This window comes from Manis javanica, chromosome 14, assembly GCF_040802235.1.
Source record: "Manis javanica isolate MJ-LG chromosome 14, MJ_LKY, whole genome shotgun sequence".
In the NCBI taxonomy this organism is placed as follows: domain Eukaryota; kingdom Metazoa; phylum Chordata; class Mammalia; order Pholidota; family Manidae; genus Manis; species Manis javanica.
In genome coordinates, this window is record NC_133169.1 from 6164015 (window position 1) to 6178395 (window position 14381).

A 14381-nucleotide genomic window follows, 5' to 3' on the forward strand; every position below is an offset into this window, starting at 1 on the left:
AGGAAACCTGGGCAGTAAGTTGAGAACAGCAGAGCAACAGGAAGGAGGACCTGGGGTTCCAGCACTGACAAGCTATCACACTGGTTCTGGACCATATACACTACTTCTACAGAAAAGGTAAATTAAGTTCCACCTGGTTTAAGCAGCAGCATTCTGGGGCCTCTTTGTTACAGCAGCTTAACCTACAGTGTGATTTATACACCGTGGGACTGAACGACATCACCTAGGCTAAGAAAGGTATGAGCCCTGCGGTATTCCAGTAGTTAAGGGTGGGAGAAGACAGTCAACAGATGAGACCGAAAAGAAGTAGGCCTGAAATGAGATGAAAAACAAAACAGGAAGCCACACTGGAAATCAAGTAAATAAAGTGTTTCAAGATGGTGCCAAGCGGTACTGGGAGGAAGGCAGGGATGGAGAAGAGAATCTGGTGAATGCAGGAGAAGACAGGTTTGACAAGGAATCTCAGTGGAGCGACGAGATGAAAGCCAGTATGAAGTGTGTTAACGAACAGGAGGCGAGAAGGCGCAAGCAGCAAGTATGGCTGAGTCTCTCGCGGATTCTGCTGAAGGTGGTCACAGAGGGATGGGTGACAGCTGCACAGGACCCAAAGGATCAAGGGAAGAGATTTTGTATGAGTGAATTCTATTACGACCAAACCTACTGTAGTGACAAATTCTAATGAAAAGTAAGAGCCGTGAAATATAGTATGAAATACTCAAGTTCTTAGAAAGGGGTAATTCTTTCTTTGAAAGAGAACCCAAACTCATTACTCCTTAAAGGAATGACAGCTTAAGCTGTTAAACCTGAGACCCTTAAGGTCTCATTAATAGCACAAAAGCTATTGCTACACTACAAACTGAACTTAGGGTAATTTACGTGACTCTGTAATTGGAAATCAGAGCCGTCAATTAAAAAAAATCTTTTTGATAGTCTGACATAATCTTCATCTACAAACTTTTTTTTTAGCTCTACGTTGTATTTTGGTACTAATGGTTAAAAACTTTAGTATACTTTGCCATTTGAGGAATCTGACCATTTCCTTGGAATTCCTCAGACTCATAGGAATACCTCAAGCACTATGAAAATCACTACAATTTGGCAGGAAATAAGATGGGGAGGAATCTGGTCACACACAATACTCTGTATACATAGGTAATTACTTTAGACATAATTCTACCATATTCAGTTATGTGAGGCCAGAAGCCAAATCTAGAGGTGGCATTAGCCAAAAGAGTTCTGGTAACTTCTATTAGTACATACAGTCTCATAAAATACCTTAAACAAAAAATGGGCCAAAGGTTTCACATGAAAGATTCCCAGAGAGTAAAAGATGAGAAAAAGTGTACTCCCGGCAGAGAGAACAGAAAAATGAATACAAACGCCCTGAGGTCAGAGTAGGCTTGGCATGTTCAAGGAACAGCAAGAAGAACACTGCATGGAGAGGAGAAAAAGAGGGTGAAAGAGTAAAAATGGGGTCCGAAATGCAGCGTGTGTGTGTGGTAGGGGGTCTGAGCCACATAGATCTGTGCAGGCAATGGTCAGGCTTCAGCTTTTCTGTGAGTGAGATGGAAACTTATACGCACATTTTGAACAGAAGAGTGACATGATGTAATTTATGTTTTAACAGGATCACTCTAGCTAAGCAGAAAATGTTAAGAGTCTACTGGAGTATCCAGGCATGATACCCTGACAGTTTGTCCCAACTGGAAGAACAAGGAGATAAGAAGTAGAAGAGAGATGATTCAGGACACATTCTGAGGTAGAATCAGCCTGATTGAGGGATTACATGCGAGTGCAGGAGAAAAAGAAAGGAGCCGACGATGACTACACGGTTTTTGGCTGTGCACACTTAGGGATGGGTGTGCCATTAACTGAGACCAGAAGACTGGGAGAAGGTTGGGAATGGAAGTCAGGAAGTCTAGCTAAGAGGTAGCTGTTTAGGAAACGCCCATGTGGAGAAATTAACTAGACAGGTGGATAAATGAATATGGAATTCAGAGTTAGGTTGAGTTGAGAGGTATAAATTTCCTTCCTGTTAATACTTTCAATGATTCAAGTATAGATATTGACACACTCTGAGGAAGTGATAGCCAAGTAATTCACTGTCCTAATCAGGATCCCCAAACAGTTTCAAAGCCTCAAAAATGAAAACAAACTCCAACAAGATGAAATTGAACAGGTTGAAAGGCAAAAAGCTCCATACAAATATATGATGAGGAAGACACAGTGGGATAAAGACATGTTTGAAAAAGATTTGGAGATTTTAGATAAGTATAGCTTGGTAAGTCAAAGGTGAAATATAACTGCTCCCCAAACTCATGCCAACTTTATATTAATAACACAACAAAAAAAGTGAGAGTTCTGTTCTCCACCAGCGGATGGGAACACCGTGCAGGGCGGGTTCTGCTCTGAGGTGGTCTGGGCCCTGGCCAGGAGGCGGGCATGAAGGAGCTGTACTCCTTTGGGCCGAGAGGCAAGACGCACAGGACGGAAGAGCCACCATCAAAGGCCGGGGAGCCGACCTTGTGGGAAAGGATCAGACTTCTTCTCTGAGGCCTAAGAACACTGAATTAGAACAGTTTAAAAGTACAGATTCTGGAGCAATACAGAAATACATTTTTAACATTTAGAGCTGTCTAAAGCAGAATGGACTCTCTCCAGATCGACTCCCTTTGTTAGAAATTACCTACTGAGAACCTATGATGAATGCTTTCATATGCTGGGCGTATTATTCGCCACTTTACATAATACAGTCATTCTCATCTGAGGAAGTTATGACGCGGAACAAAGAGAGCAAATCATACAGCTAAGGAGGCACTGGGATTCCTACCTATGTCCATGCATCTCAAAAGCTCATGCTTATATCGATGCCTCTGGGTATTTTCAAGTGGGTGTAATATTTTCAAATATGTGTAACTAACAGGGAGTTTGTGACAACTTCCTGTCAATTATGAAACCCACCTGCATCTCTGCAATTGAGTGCAGTGCATATCAGATTTCCCTGTAAAGTCAAACTGTCTGTACCTACAATGCAAGATGAATGGGAAGGAGGGTAAGGAGAGGAGTAATGGGGTTTCTGGAAGTAACTTCCTGGGAGTGCTTGCACAGTGAGCGACGCCCGGGAACAAAGCAGAGGATGTGGAAGCTCGTCAGGCTTCCTCCTCCGTCCGCAGGAGACGTGGGCAGTTACCTGAGAACGTGGACAGGCTTCATGCTCTCAGTGGGAGAACAAGCTTACCCACGGAGAACCATGCATTTATAACACGCCAAATGCCATGGAAACATATTTGTTCTTTCCACAATCGTGTGACAAGTATGAGGAGAAAATAAATCACTGAGTTTAAGAACAAAGGGAAAAACAACTAGAGGGAAGCTTAGAAGAAAGAAACTGCCAAATGACAACTTGTATGGAAAAAATTTACAGTTGAACCCATACTCCTGAGAATTACGGGCCTTTCCATAGAGGGTGTTGGCCATACGTGTCCTTTAAAAGGCCTTTGGCAAAGTACGCGGTGCACCAGCAGCAGCTCTGCCAACACCGCTGGGAATTGTCTGAACCAAAGGCGTCTTGGGAGCAACAGCCCAGAGAGGTATGTCACTTGGAAGGGCTCACCTCTTCTTCTAGCCTAACACCTACTACATCGGTGGTTTTTATTCCTGATGAAGAATTTCCTGCTTACTTCTTTGGCAATTCCTATTTTTATCAAGCTTTGGGTGTAAAGTAGCTGTTGGGAGGAAGGCAGCAACGTGGCGACATAAACCAGAGGGATGATCGGGATTTGCAGGCCATTTGTGCAGCTTGCCTCTCACTGCAGGTGGTCTTCCCCCCGGGGGGACCTGTCTGGCTGACTCAGGTGCCACGCAAAACAGCAGCATCTGCTTGGACGGGCCTTTCGCCCTGTGTGGGGGCAAGCAGAGTCCTCCTTTCCATTCAAAGGGCATGTGTGTGGCTTCAACCACTGTGTCCTGACTGAAATTTTTCTTCATAGAGCCACACGTATTATCCCCACGCTGGCCGAAGGCTGCTTAGCCACCAGCACTCTCCCACTGGCTTCATCTGCGCTTAGTCTCCAAGTACGGCTCTATACACTGTTCACACAGCTTTCAGGCAGCGCTTTACCACTGTATGTTTTTTTTTTTATTAAGGTACCATTGATATACACTCTTACAGAGGTTTCATAAGAAAAACAGTGCGTTACTACACTCACCCTTATTGTCGAGGCCCCCCCATGCCCCATGGCAGTCACTGCCCATCGGTGTAGTGAGATGCCAGAGTCCCCACTTGTCTCCTCTGTGATACACTGTCCTCCCTATACCACTGTATGTTCTTGCACTGGCATCCACTCTCATCTTCAACACAGTGGCCTGTAACACAAAGCCTTTACTTCCTTACGTAACAGCTGACATCACGTTCTCACTGTAATCACACAGACTGGAACCTGTCAGGGAAGCCCTATTAGCACACAAAATGACCTCAATCAAGTTTTCACTAACCTCCATTTTTAAAACTGCATTCACTGGCTTTTTATTCTTTGACACTTTATTTCATGATAGGATCAACTGAATTAAATCTAAGACTGCTAAATTCATCCGTTTACATTTTTTACCAGGCTGACCAACATGCCCACAATGACATCTTTGTGGTCTCTAAAATGTCCTCAATATAGATGGGTGAGGAAAAAATATGTCTGAAGAAAACCTCATGTATATCCCAGAAAACACAAGAACCAGGTGACAGCAATAACAATGGTCTGAAAGAATGCCGCGGCTTTCTGTAGGCTAGACAGCTACAGGCAGGGAGGGCAGCCAGCCGAGATCGCCCCCAGTAACACTGAATGCCTGACACGAGCTCTGAAAAAAGCCATCGGACTTCTCTACTCAAGTGTAAAGCAGGAAGAGTGGTTTGAAATCTCACTAAAAATACAAAGATAACTAGACTGCCAGCCAGGGAAGACTGACCTTATACATTCCTTATACTAGAGTTAGGTAAACAGAGAAGAGCTAATGGCAGATGTTTTCCATTTAAGCTCATGGAGTGCTATCTCCTCTGTGCTAAATAGAGATGATCACAGAGTAACCATGGAGATCCCACTGTCCTTCATCAGTATGACACGTATGTGCACGAGGGGAGCATTTCTCATGAACAAGTCTCCGAGGCAAAGGCAATAAAATGGACAGAACTGTATGCAAAGAGCTGAGAATCCTTTAAAAATAAGGTCAATTAAATGGTCAAGGAAAAGTACTGTGGTTTTGGCAGCTTACTTGCCGTCTCTGCAGCGTCTTGTGTTCTGCTTAGGAGTATGTAGTCCTAACCTTTCTCCCAGGTCAGATCACTACTGACTCTACCTGAAAGAGTGTGAAAGTTCCCAACAGTGGTCTCTGCTCATCCATGTCTAATCTAACCAGTGGATAGGTAAGTTATCTTGTACATTGTCAGCACATTAATCTTTCTCAAGCGTCACTTTTATCATATCCCTGGCCTTTGATGCTCCTTCCTACATTGCGAAGGGTGGTGAATGAATGCCTCTTTATGGAGTGATGCTGGAGCAGAGAAGTAAATGGGTTGTGTGATGATCTGGGGTATGAAGAGGTTTCCAGAAAGATGGAAAAGCCTGAGGTATCAATGAGCCGTCGGGCTGAGAAAGAGCAAGGACTGTGGGCTGGAGTGGAACAAATAAGGGGATGGGATGGCGGTGACTCAGGAAATGAAGTTGGAGAGATGGACAGAGATCACGGGAGCTATGGAGGCATGGACTTTAATTACAGGTGTAACTTTTACCAAGTTATAAGGGACTCAATAAGCCTTGCTGAACAAAGGAATTATTAAGGTCCATTTAGACCTACTTATGTTGTTAAATTAGGACTGAGGTTTATAGTATGATTTAAGAGGAAGAAAAATACTTCTTTTGCATGTTGAACATGTTTATATTAAAATTATCTTTACATTAGCAAAAGTTTTCCATTACTAAAGTTGAATAGTGTCAATCTTTCTAAGTCAAGGAAAAAAGTAAACATAAAAACCTCTCTTCTAATTCTGTCTTAGAACTTTAATGCCATCTCTTGATAAAACTGATTAATAAAATAGCAAATATTTATATTAAGATTCTTTTAAGTATCATACAAACACACACATACATATATTTTAGGAGGGAAAGACCTGCTTATGATACATATCTACTGAAAACAAAATTACCATTTGTTGCATGATGGAAGCACTTATGTCAATATTCTATCTAAGAACACTATGACTTCTGGGTACTCCATGATTAAACAGCAGATCCCCTGAGCGGGATAGGCAGCCTCTAAGATCACCCCCAGCAAGCACTGCATCCTGGCGTTCACATGCTAGGTATTCCCTCCTGCTGAGTGTGGGCTGTATTTAATGATTTGCTTCTAAAGAGCAGAATATGGTAAAAGTGATAGGATATCAACTCGGAGATTACATTGCAAAGAGCCTGTGGCTTCCATCCTGAGCACTCTCTTGTTTGCTCATTCTGAGAGAAGCCAGACACCATGTCGTGGGCTGTTCCATAGAGAGGCTCACGTGGAAAGGAACCGAGGGAGGCTCTGGCCAACAGCCAGTGGGAAACTGCAACGCTCAGTCCAACAGCTCACAAGGAATTGAATCATACCGACAACTGTGGAGTGAGGTTGGACATGGATCCTTCCCGACCTTCGGACGAGATGGGAGCCTAGCCGGCAGCTTGGCGGCGACCTCATGACAGACCTTGGGCTGGAGGCCCCCGACTGAGCTACACCTGGATTCTTGATCCACAGGAACTGTGAAATAGTGTGTTGTTTTAAGCCATTAGGTTTTGGGGTAACTTGCTACATAGCAATATATAACTAGTACATCGAGCTACTAATACAATTTTAATGGAGAAGTACATCAGTTAAACTGTTAACGGTGGCTGAACTAAGAGACATTTAAAAATGTGTGAACTACACATTTAATCACTTTGAATAGCATGGTTACTTTTCCAGTGTTTTTTAACTTTGACTAATACTAGTTTAAAGGGGCCAATTTGGAGGGGACAGTTAAAAAAATCAAAAGGTTGTATTAATGAAAAGATTTGTCAGACACTAAGAAACCCATTTAGGGTTATAAAGTACACCCAGCACAGTGCTGGGCCCTTGGGAAACCTACTAAAGATGTTAAATCATCTATGCCATAGCTTGATATCTGCTTGAGAAATAAGACCATTGAAAATAGGAAAACAAACAGGCTCTCATAAGACAGTGCAGCTCAGAGAAGACAAACAGGGACTCTGTGGCATCTTACAGTACTGATGGACAGTGACTGCAGTGGGTACGGGGGAGACTCGATAATAAGGGTGAATGTAATAACCACATTGTTTTTCTTGTGAAACCTTCATAAGAGTGTATATTAATGATACCTTAAAAAGAAAGTGCTCATAAAAACAGAAGCCAAGAATAATGATGACAAATTAAACAAGTATTTCTCCCACTGCAACTTGAATGCCTCAACTGCACTGTGTGGGAAAATACCATTGTTTAAAAATCAGCAAGAAACTAAGTGGGAGGTAGAGATTTAATTCTGTGAATTCATGGAAATTTATTGCCATCAGAAAATAAACTCATGATTATTGACCTTCTAAAACACACATAAAACCAATTTAAGTAAAAACATTAATGGTAATTAGCCTATCACGTAGAAGTTATAGAATTTTAGAGCCACAGCAGACTTTAAAGATCACCTACCTCCCTCAACAATACCATTTTATAGATGAGGGCACTCAACGCAATCTCACTGGCCACACATCCGGTGGGGAGCTGAGCAGGGCGAGAACTAAGGGCTCTGACACTAAGCGTGGGCTGTTTCCTTGCCGTGATGCTGAGGCTGACCCTTTCCGGAGAGGTGAGAATGCCTGTATCTGCAGAGAGCAAATGGGCCTCACGTGGAAGTTACATTCTTTAGGGTGTTATGAATTTCCGAGAGCATCTGCTATCACCTAGCCTTCCATTTACTGAGTTTTATCAAATGGCTTAACATTGCTTTTTCCTTTTTTTAGTGATATTAAGGCCAAACTCACTGGATTTCTCCTTTGGTGGTTGTTTCCTTCTCACTTGCTGTGTTTAAACTTCTCTGATTATTCAAAATGCTGTTGATAGAACTTTTTGGCTACTTAGCATCTGACTATATTTCAGGTTTAGAGAATCTCCTACCTCATGAGGCAGAGCCTGCTTCCTACCAAATAAGCTTAAGTACCTGTGAGATAACAGAAAACATACACTGGTCTCCATTCCTGGTTCCTGGCACAGAGCTCCTGAAACCCTTGTAATTTCCTAAGTGATAAGAGCACTAGGAGGGTCTTTTGGTCTAATATTTGGTCACTGACCCTGGTTCCTGAGACTCCTAAGATCCCTTGTAAGTTCCTGGATGACAGAAGTGGCTTTTGTTCTAATGAGGCAACTCTGGGTGGGTTCCGGGTGGGGCTGGTCACCAGAAAGACCACATCATGAATAGAAGTTTGGAATTTTCAGCCCTGCCTCCCACCCATTCTCTTGAGAAGAGATAAGGGCTGAAAACAAGAGTTAATGATCAATCATGCTTCTATGATGAAGCCTCCATAAAAATCCCAATAGTATGGGGTCCACTGCGCCTCCAGGTTGGTGAGCACATCACATAACCTGGAGAGTGATGTGGCCCAGCTCCACAGGGGCAGAAGCTCAGGATTCTCCCAGGTATCACCCTATGCACCTCTTTATCTGTATCCTTTATCATACCTTTAATGAACCAGTAAATGGGTTTCCTTGAGTTCTGCGAACTGCTCCAGCAAATTAATCGAAACTGAAGAAGGAGTCATGGGAACCTCTGATTTATAGCCAAGTCAGACAGAAGTTGTAGGCAACCCGGAACCTTCTAACTTGAGATTGGCATCAGAAGTGGGGTGTGGGCAGTCTTGTGAGACGGAGCACTTACACCTGTGGAATCTGACACCATTTCCAGGTAAACTGTAGGATGCCCAGCTGGTGTCACGGAGAGTTGCTTGTTATGTGCAAAAACCACCAAACGTTTGGCGACCAGAAGTGCTGTGAGCACTGTGTGTGAGCAGTAAAGGAGAAAGACACAGCGGGGGAGAACCACAGGTTTTTCCATATGGTATGAGATACTTTTGTTTCCCAGACCTCTTGTAACTAGGGGGTAGGCATGTGACCTAGGCATTGCCTATCAGATGCACCAGCTTCAGACTGGAGAGGGTGGTGGCCCTGGAAGTAGGAGTGTCTAGCTTGAAGAGCCAGTCGTGGCACCTGTTCCAGAGTAGGTTTGGAATCAGTGATATTGATGTTGCAAGCTGTGGTCTATGCCAGCTCTGTGGTGTAATCTGGGCTTTGCTTTTGTTTAAGGGACTTCCACGTCTGATTCCTGGCTCTCCTAGACATCCTGCTTAGGTTACCCATAGTAGTTTGTTACTTCAGATGAAGAAAACTGATTGATACGAGCAGCTAAAAGTAAAAACAACAACAACAAAGCTCTACTGGCATTTAGTAAGTGCTTAATAAATGTGGAACTAAACTGGCTGTTTACAGAGACAGTACTTAACGATTAAGTGTATGCTGACTAAGGCTCCCTGGGACAAAGGGGAAAAGACAGCGCCATTCAGATAGTGCATTTGCTAGAATGCAAGCAAATAGCATGACTAGCCACTCAGAGTAGGAAGCAGATGTTTATGTTCACAGCCTGGTTCTTCTATCTTAGTTAGACTAGCTGTCTTAGTCTGAGTGCAAGCCTGTTTTCCTGGAAAAACCGATGGCCACATCAATAGAAACATAGATAGTAAACTGATTAGTGAGAAGACCGACTGTTTATCTTTACTATTAAATGATCTATGTTATTCTGAATGTAGAACTGATCAGTTGGTCTGGGACAGGCTAGTTTAGGGAAATAACTAACATTTACTTACTAGAAAACGTTAAAAAAAAAAAAGACTTTTGTATGTTTAAATGCCATGGGAAAAGCAAGCAAACTGTGAAATTAATGCCTGCTAAATTTGGATGGAATGAATTTATTAAAAAGTGCTTTAATTAGGTAAATTTATGATTCCAAGAAAGCTGGAACTCAGTCTCCCAATTTGTTTCTTTGTATTTTAATATAGTGGTGAAAAAAGTCTTTCTGGTTTATCATAGAAATTCCAGGAAACTTGCCTATGTGCATGCCTATTTTATTACAAATATAAATGCTTTATTTTTGGTTGGCAATCATGTCAAATCATGTGATTGATATTAAAGTATTTATAGATGGCCAGAAGATAAACAGAGTAGTTGTTAATCTGACATTATGGTAACATAAACTGGTATTTAGCTCTACTGCCTTTGCTTAGTTCCAAACTGTACTTAAGAGACAGGATGAAGGTACCACCAGGAGCTGGTGTCTGGGCTACTGAGAACAGACTGTGAGGCCTTATTCAGAAAGCTCAGGTACGGGTTCTCTTAATTTCTCAGCCACTGCAGCTGTAGAATAGAGATGAAATCATTCCATGGAGACTTTGTGAGGACCAAATGCAATTACATGTGTTAAAGAATGCAAAACTATGCTTAATATAGATGGTAGGTGCTCAAAAGAGGGGAACTAAACTATGTAGTAATATAGGCAATAGACGGTTAAAAAGCATTTTGTTTGGAAAAAATCTCCAAAATATTTCAAACTATGATATATACTGAAAAAAATCTTATAAATGCTTAATTTTATTTATTTCTACCTTGTTATTCTAACAATGTAGCTCATACTTACATACTATTTTTACTCATAAGTTATACTGTCATTTTTACTTTATTTAACCCTGGATTTTATCACTCTAAAATGGGAAAATTTGTGTAAATATCTCACTGTCAATTAGGGTGGCCTCTGCTTCAAAAAATTGTATGTTATTTATTACTGCTGAATAAATACTACTCTATATTATCACTGCTAATTATTTCCAGTGTTTACTAATGTATTATAATTTAGCTCAAAGTCATTTAGTAAGTGATCAGTGACAGACTGAGCTGGTCTTCTAACAGAAGACAGAAATGTCTTCTAAGATATTTATGTCTTGTCTTTCCTCACATCAAATTCTAAGTCATTTTGTTTCAAATATAAAAGTGCTTTATGTTCTCAAAGAATGTCCTTGATGGTGCAAAGAAACTACCTTTCACATTTACCAAAAGTGCTATGCCTGGGGATCTGAAGAGCTGGGTTCTGGTCACAGCTGGGCTGGATCAGCCATTTGCCTCCCTGAACCTGCCCTTACCTGTATTCTAAGGCTGCGGTGCTAGACTGTCCCTAAGTTTCCTTCCAGCTCTGAGATCCTCTATGATTTATTTTCAGTTAGATTATTAGTTCTCTGAAGGCATAAATCACATCCCAGAGCTCTTTTGAAATGCTTTTCTTTGAGCATACTGCTGTGCACTGAATATTTGTAAATCTGAATTGCAATTATATACTATAAAAAACAAATACAGAATCAGATTATCATACTGTATAATAAAAAATAAGCAATGAGTACTAAGTGGCCATTATTTAACACTTAAACAATGCAGTCTTAACTATCTTACCTTTTGCTTCCTTTACTTACTCATGGTAGTAGGAAACTGGGAGGAATGACTAAAGACAGTTTCTATATGAAGTATTGTCCTCTTATCTCCACAGACCATCAAAATATTCCTGACCTCTAGACTGATGCTTTACGCACTGTGACAGACCAGGTGGTAAGCAGCCTCTAAGATGTCCCACAGTAAATCCCGCCTCCCGTGTTCACACTCCTGTGTGGTCCCCTGCTATAATGTTCAGTCTGTGTACCCAGCAGCTTGCTGCAGAAGCGACAGCATGCCCCTGCTGTGGTTAGGTTTGAAAGACCTGCTTCTGTCTTGGGAGCTCTCTCACTTTCTCATTTTCCTGGGTTAGCTGCTTTGGGGGAGGCCCCAGGGACAGGCCCACATGGTGAGGAAATGAGGCCTCCTCCCAACAGTGCCCGAGCCTGGGAGCAGATCCTTAGCACCAATCAAATCTTCAGTTCCACCAACAGCTCGACTGCAACCCCATGAGAGACCTGTGGCCAGAGCCACCCTGCTCAGCTGCCCCGAGAGTCACGACCCTCAGGACTATGCGAGACAGTCGGTGCTTGTTCTTCCTAACAACGAGGTCTTGGGGTAACTGCATGTACATTTACTAATACATACATAGAGTCCTCTTTTTGTATTAAGTACCATCATTTCTAGCCTAGATGATCATAACTTCCTAATTGTCCCTATAAAAGCACCATTTCCTCTACTCTACCCTTTCCATTGCTGTCAGGGAAATATTTGAAATGACTCTATTTGTGCCTCTCCTCTGCTCAAAATCTTCAAAATCTTTTAGTAGCTCCCTATTACTCATAGGATAGAATAAAAACTCCAAACCCTGTCATACGTGGCCTTCACGAACTAGCTTCTGTTTGTACTTCTCTAGCTGCTTCTGCACCCCAATGTCTGTGCACTTTAATTCTACTTTAATCCCCCAAGTGGGCTCAGCACTTTTCTTTCTGTTTATCTGTTTATTCCTGTTCATCTGTTTCCTCTCCCTAGTCCACCTCATCCCCTCGGCCAGTCCTACTTACCCTTTGTGCTTCAGTTCAAAATATCACTGTGTGCATATGGGGCTGGGTTGGGGGGAGATTATATATTTTAATTAACTACATTTTTTCCCCTGGATATAAAGGATAGTTCCTGCTTGCATAGATGCTTTATACATTTAATTCAACTCAACAAAATTTTTTGGACACTTACTATGTGTTAGGCACTTATTTTTGTAAGGTACTAGAAATAACAAAAAATATTAAACAAACAGGGTCCCTAACCTTAAAAAGCCTACAGTTTAACAGGGAAGTTAGACAATAAACTACTGATTACGAATGATATGAATAATACAAAAATAAGGGAGTTCAGAGTATTCTGGGCAGCCAAAATGGGGAAGGAGTGCCTAACCTACTCTACGGGCTTACGAAAGCCTTTCCTGAATGTGTGTTCAGTAAGGGATTTAAGAAAAACCTCTATCAAAAAGATGTTAAATGAGGATCAAAACACAGTCCTAAACTTCAGTCCAAAATGCAAACTCAGCAAACAAAACACAAGAGACATGGCTTGGCAGTAAAAATATAAAATATTTTTAAATTTATATGTGAAAAACTATACAGACTACATTTAACAGAAAGCACAATGCATGATGTAACTGGCAACGACCACAGTGGTTTCACCAGTAGAAACGCACTGTACAGCACCTGGAGACACTCCATTATGCTCAGCATTCACAGCCCTCTTTAAGGGAGGCGGGAAAACCACAGCCCATTCAGAGGAGAATGATCAGAGGCACCTTGAACCCAGGGCACAGAAGGAGGCTGGGAAAGCTTGCTATATGAAGACTCAGAGGATATACAGTGTACAAACAGCTAAAGGCCTGACACATGGAAGAAAGATTATATTTATATGTAATCCTGTGGATTTATGGGCAGAGGGCGGAAGACAGAGAGAAGGAATGATCCACAAACTGCCAGAGCTATTTGGAGCGGGGAGTCTTCATCCCTGGAGGCGACTATATTCTGAACTGGCTGCCTAAGCAGCACTGCAGAAGGGAATCCACACACTGGAAGCGGGTTAGCATGGACGATGCTGTACTGATGCCCTTTTAACCTTGGAATTTTGTGGCTTGAATACATGAATATTTATGCGTCTTCCTTTGTCCTAATCTAAACTGTACTGATGCCAAGTAGATCACATTTCCCCTATATAGCAAGTAGACTGAAAACAAAGAGACAGGCTTTAAAAGATATCTTCAAAGATGCTAATTATATGGTCTTCTTACTCTGCTCCTGGCAACAAACTAGTTCACAGGTCACATTTGTCTCAGAATTTAATCTAAATCTTATGTTTAAAGCATTCGTTCGTTTCTTTCAAGTCTGCAATCAATCTGGAGGAAAGTATCTCTACGGATATTTGGTTGAGTCCAAAGGCAACTCTTGTCTGACATACTCAAGATCCCCAAAGCGTAAGTAGTTCTAATTCATAATCTGCATCCGTATTTTCAGCTTCAAGATCCTAGATTCAGGAAAATGAAATATAGACCTCTCAGGACTCTCTAACTCCTATTTGTAAAAGCCCATGGGACGGGGTAATTCCCAATGTGAACAAAATTACATTGCCTTTGATATGTATATCCTGAGATGGTGCTGGCCTATTAGCACGCTGAACTCAGTTTATGTTTCAAATAACAAAGAAATTATAATGCAAGTACTGAACGAACCACGTAACACTCCACGGGAATTTAGGATCCCTAGTGTTTCCAGTTGTTATCATTGCAAAAGAGAATTCACACAGGAGTTAAACCTGCGCTTATTAAGCAATTCTTT

At 41.8% G+C, this 14381-nt stretch overlaps 1 protein-coding gene and 1 long non-coding RNA gene across 6 annotated transcripts in view; one reads left to right on the top strand and one right to left on the bottom strand.

Moving 5' to 3' along the window:
• ATF6 (activating transcription factor 6) overlaps window positions 1-14381 on the bottom strand; it is a 184029-nt gene that overhangs the window by 26350 nt on the left and 143298 nt on the right. The window contains exon 16 of one of the 5 annotated variants that reach the window (XM_073221564.1): window positions 6584-6780. The exons of the other annotated variants lie outside the window; for them this stretch is intronic. Coding sequence (XP_073077665.1) covers window positions 6599-6780 — 182 coding nt within the window. The 3' untranslated portion in view covers window positions 6584-6598. Of the gene's footprint in view, window positions 1-6583; window positions 6781-14381 lie in introns of those variants that run through there. 5 annotated transcript variants of the gene reach the window in all.
• Window positions 6789-13860, top strand: LOC118973476 (uncharacterized). Its single transcript, XR_005062852.2, has 3 exons — window positions 6789-10440; window positions 11651-11709; window positions 12015-13860. It is a non-coding gene; the product is annotated as an uncharacterized lncRNA (long non-coding RNA).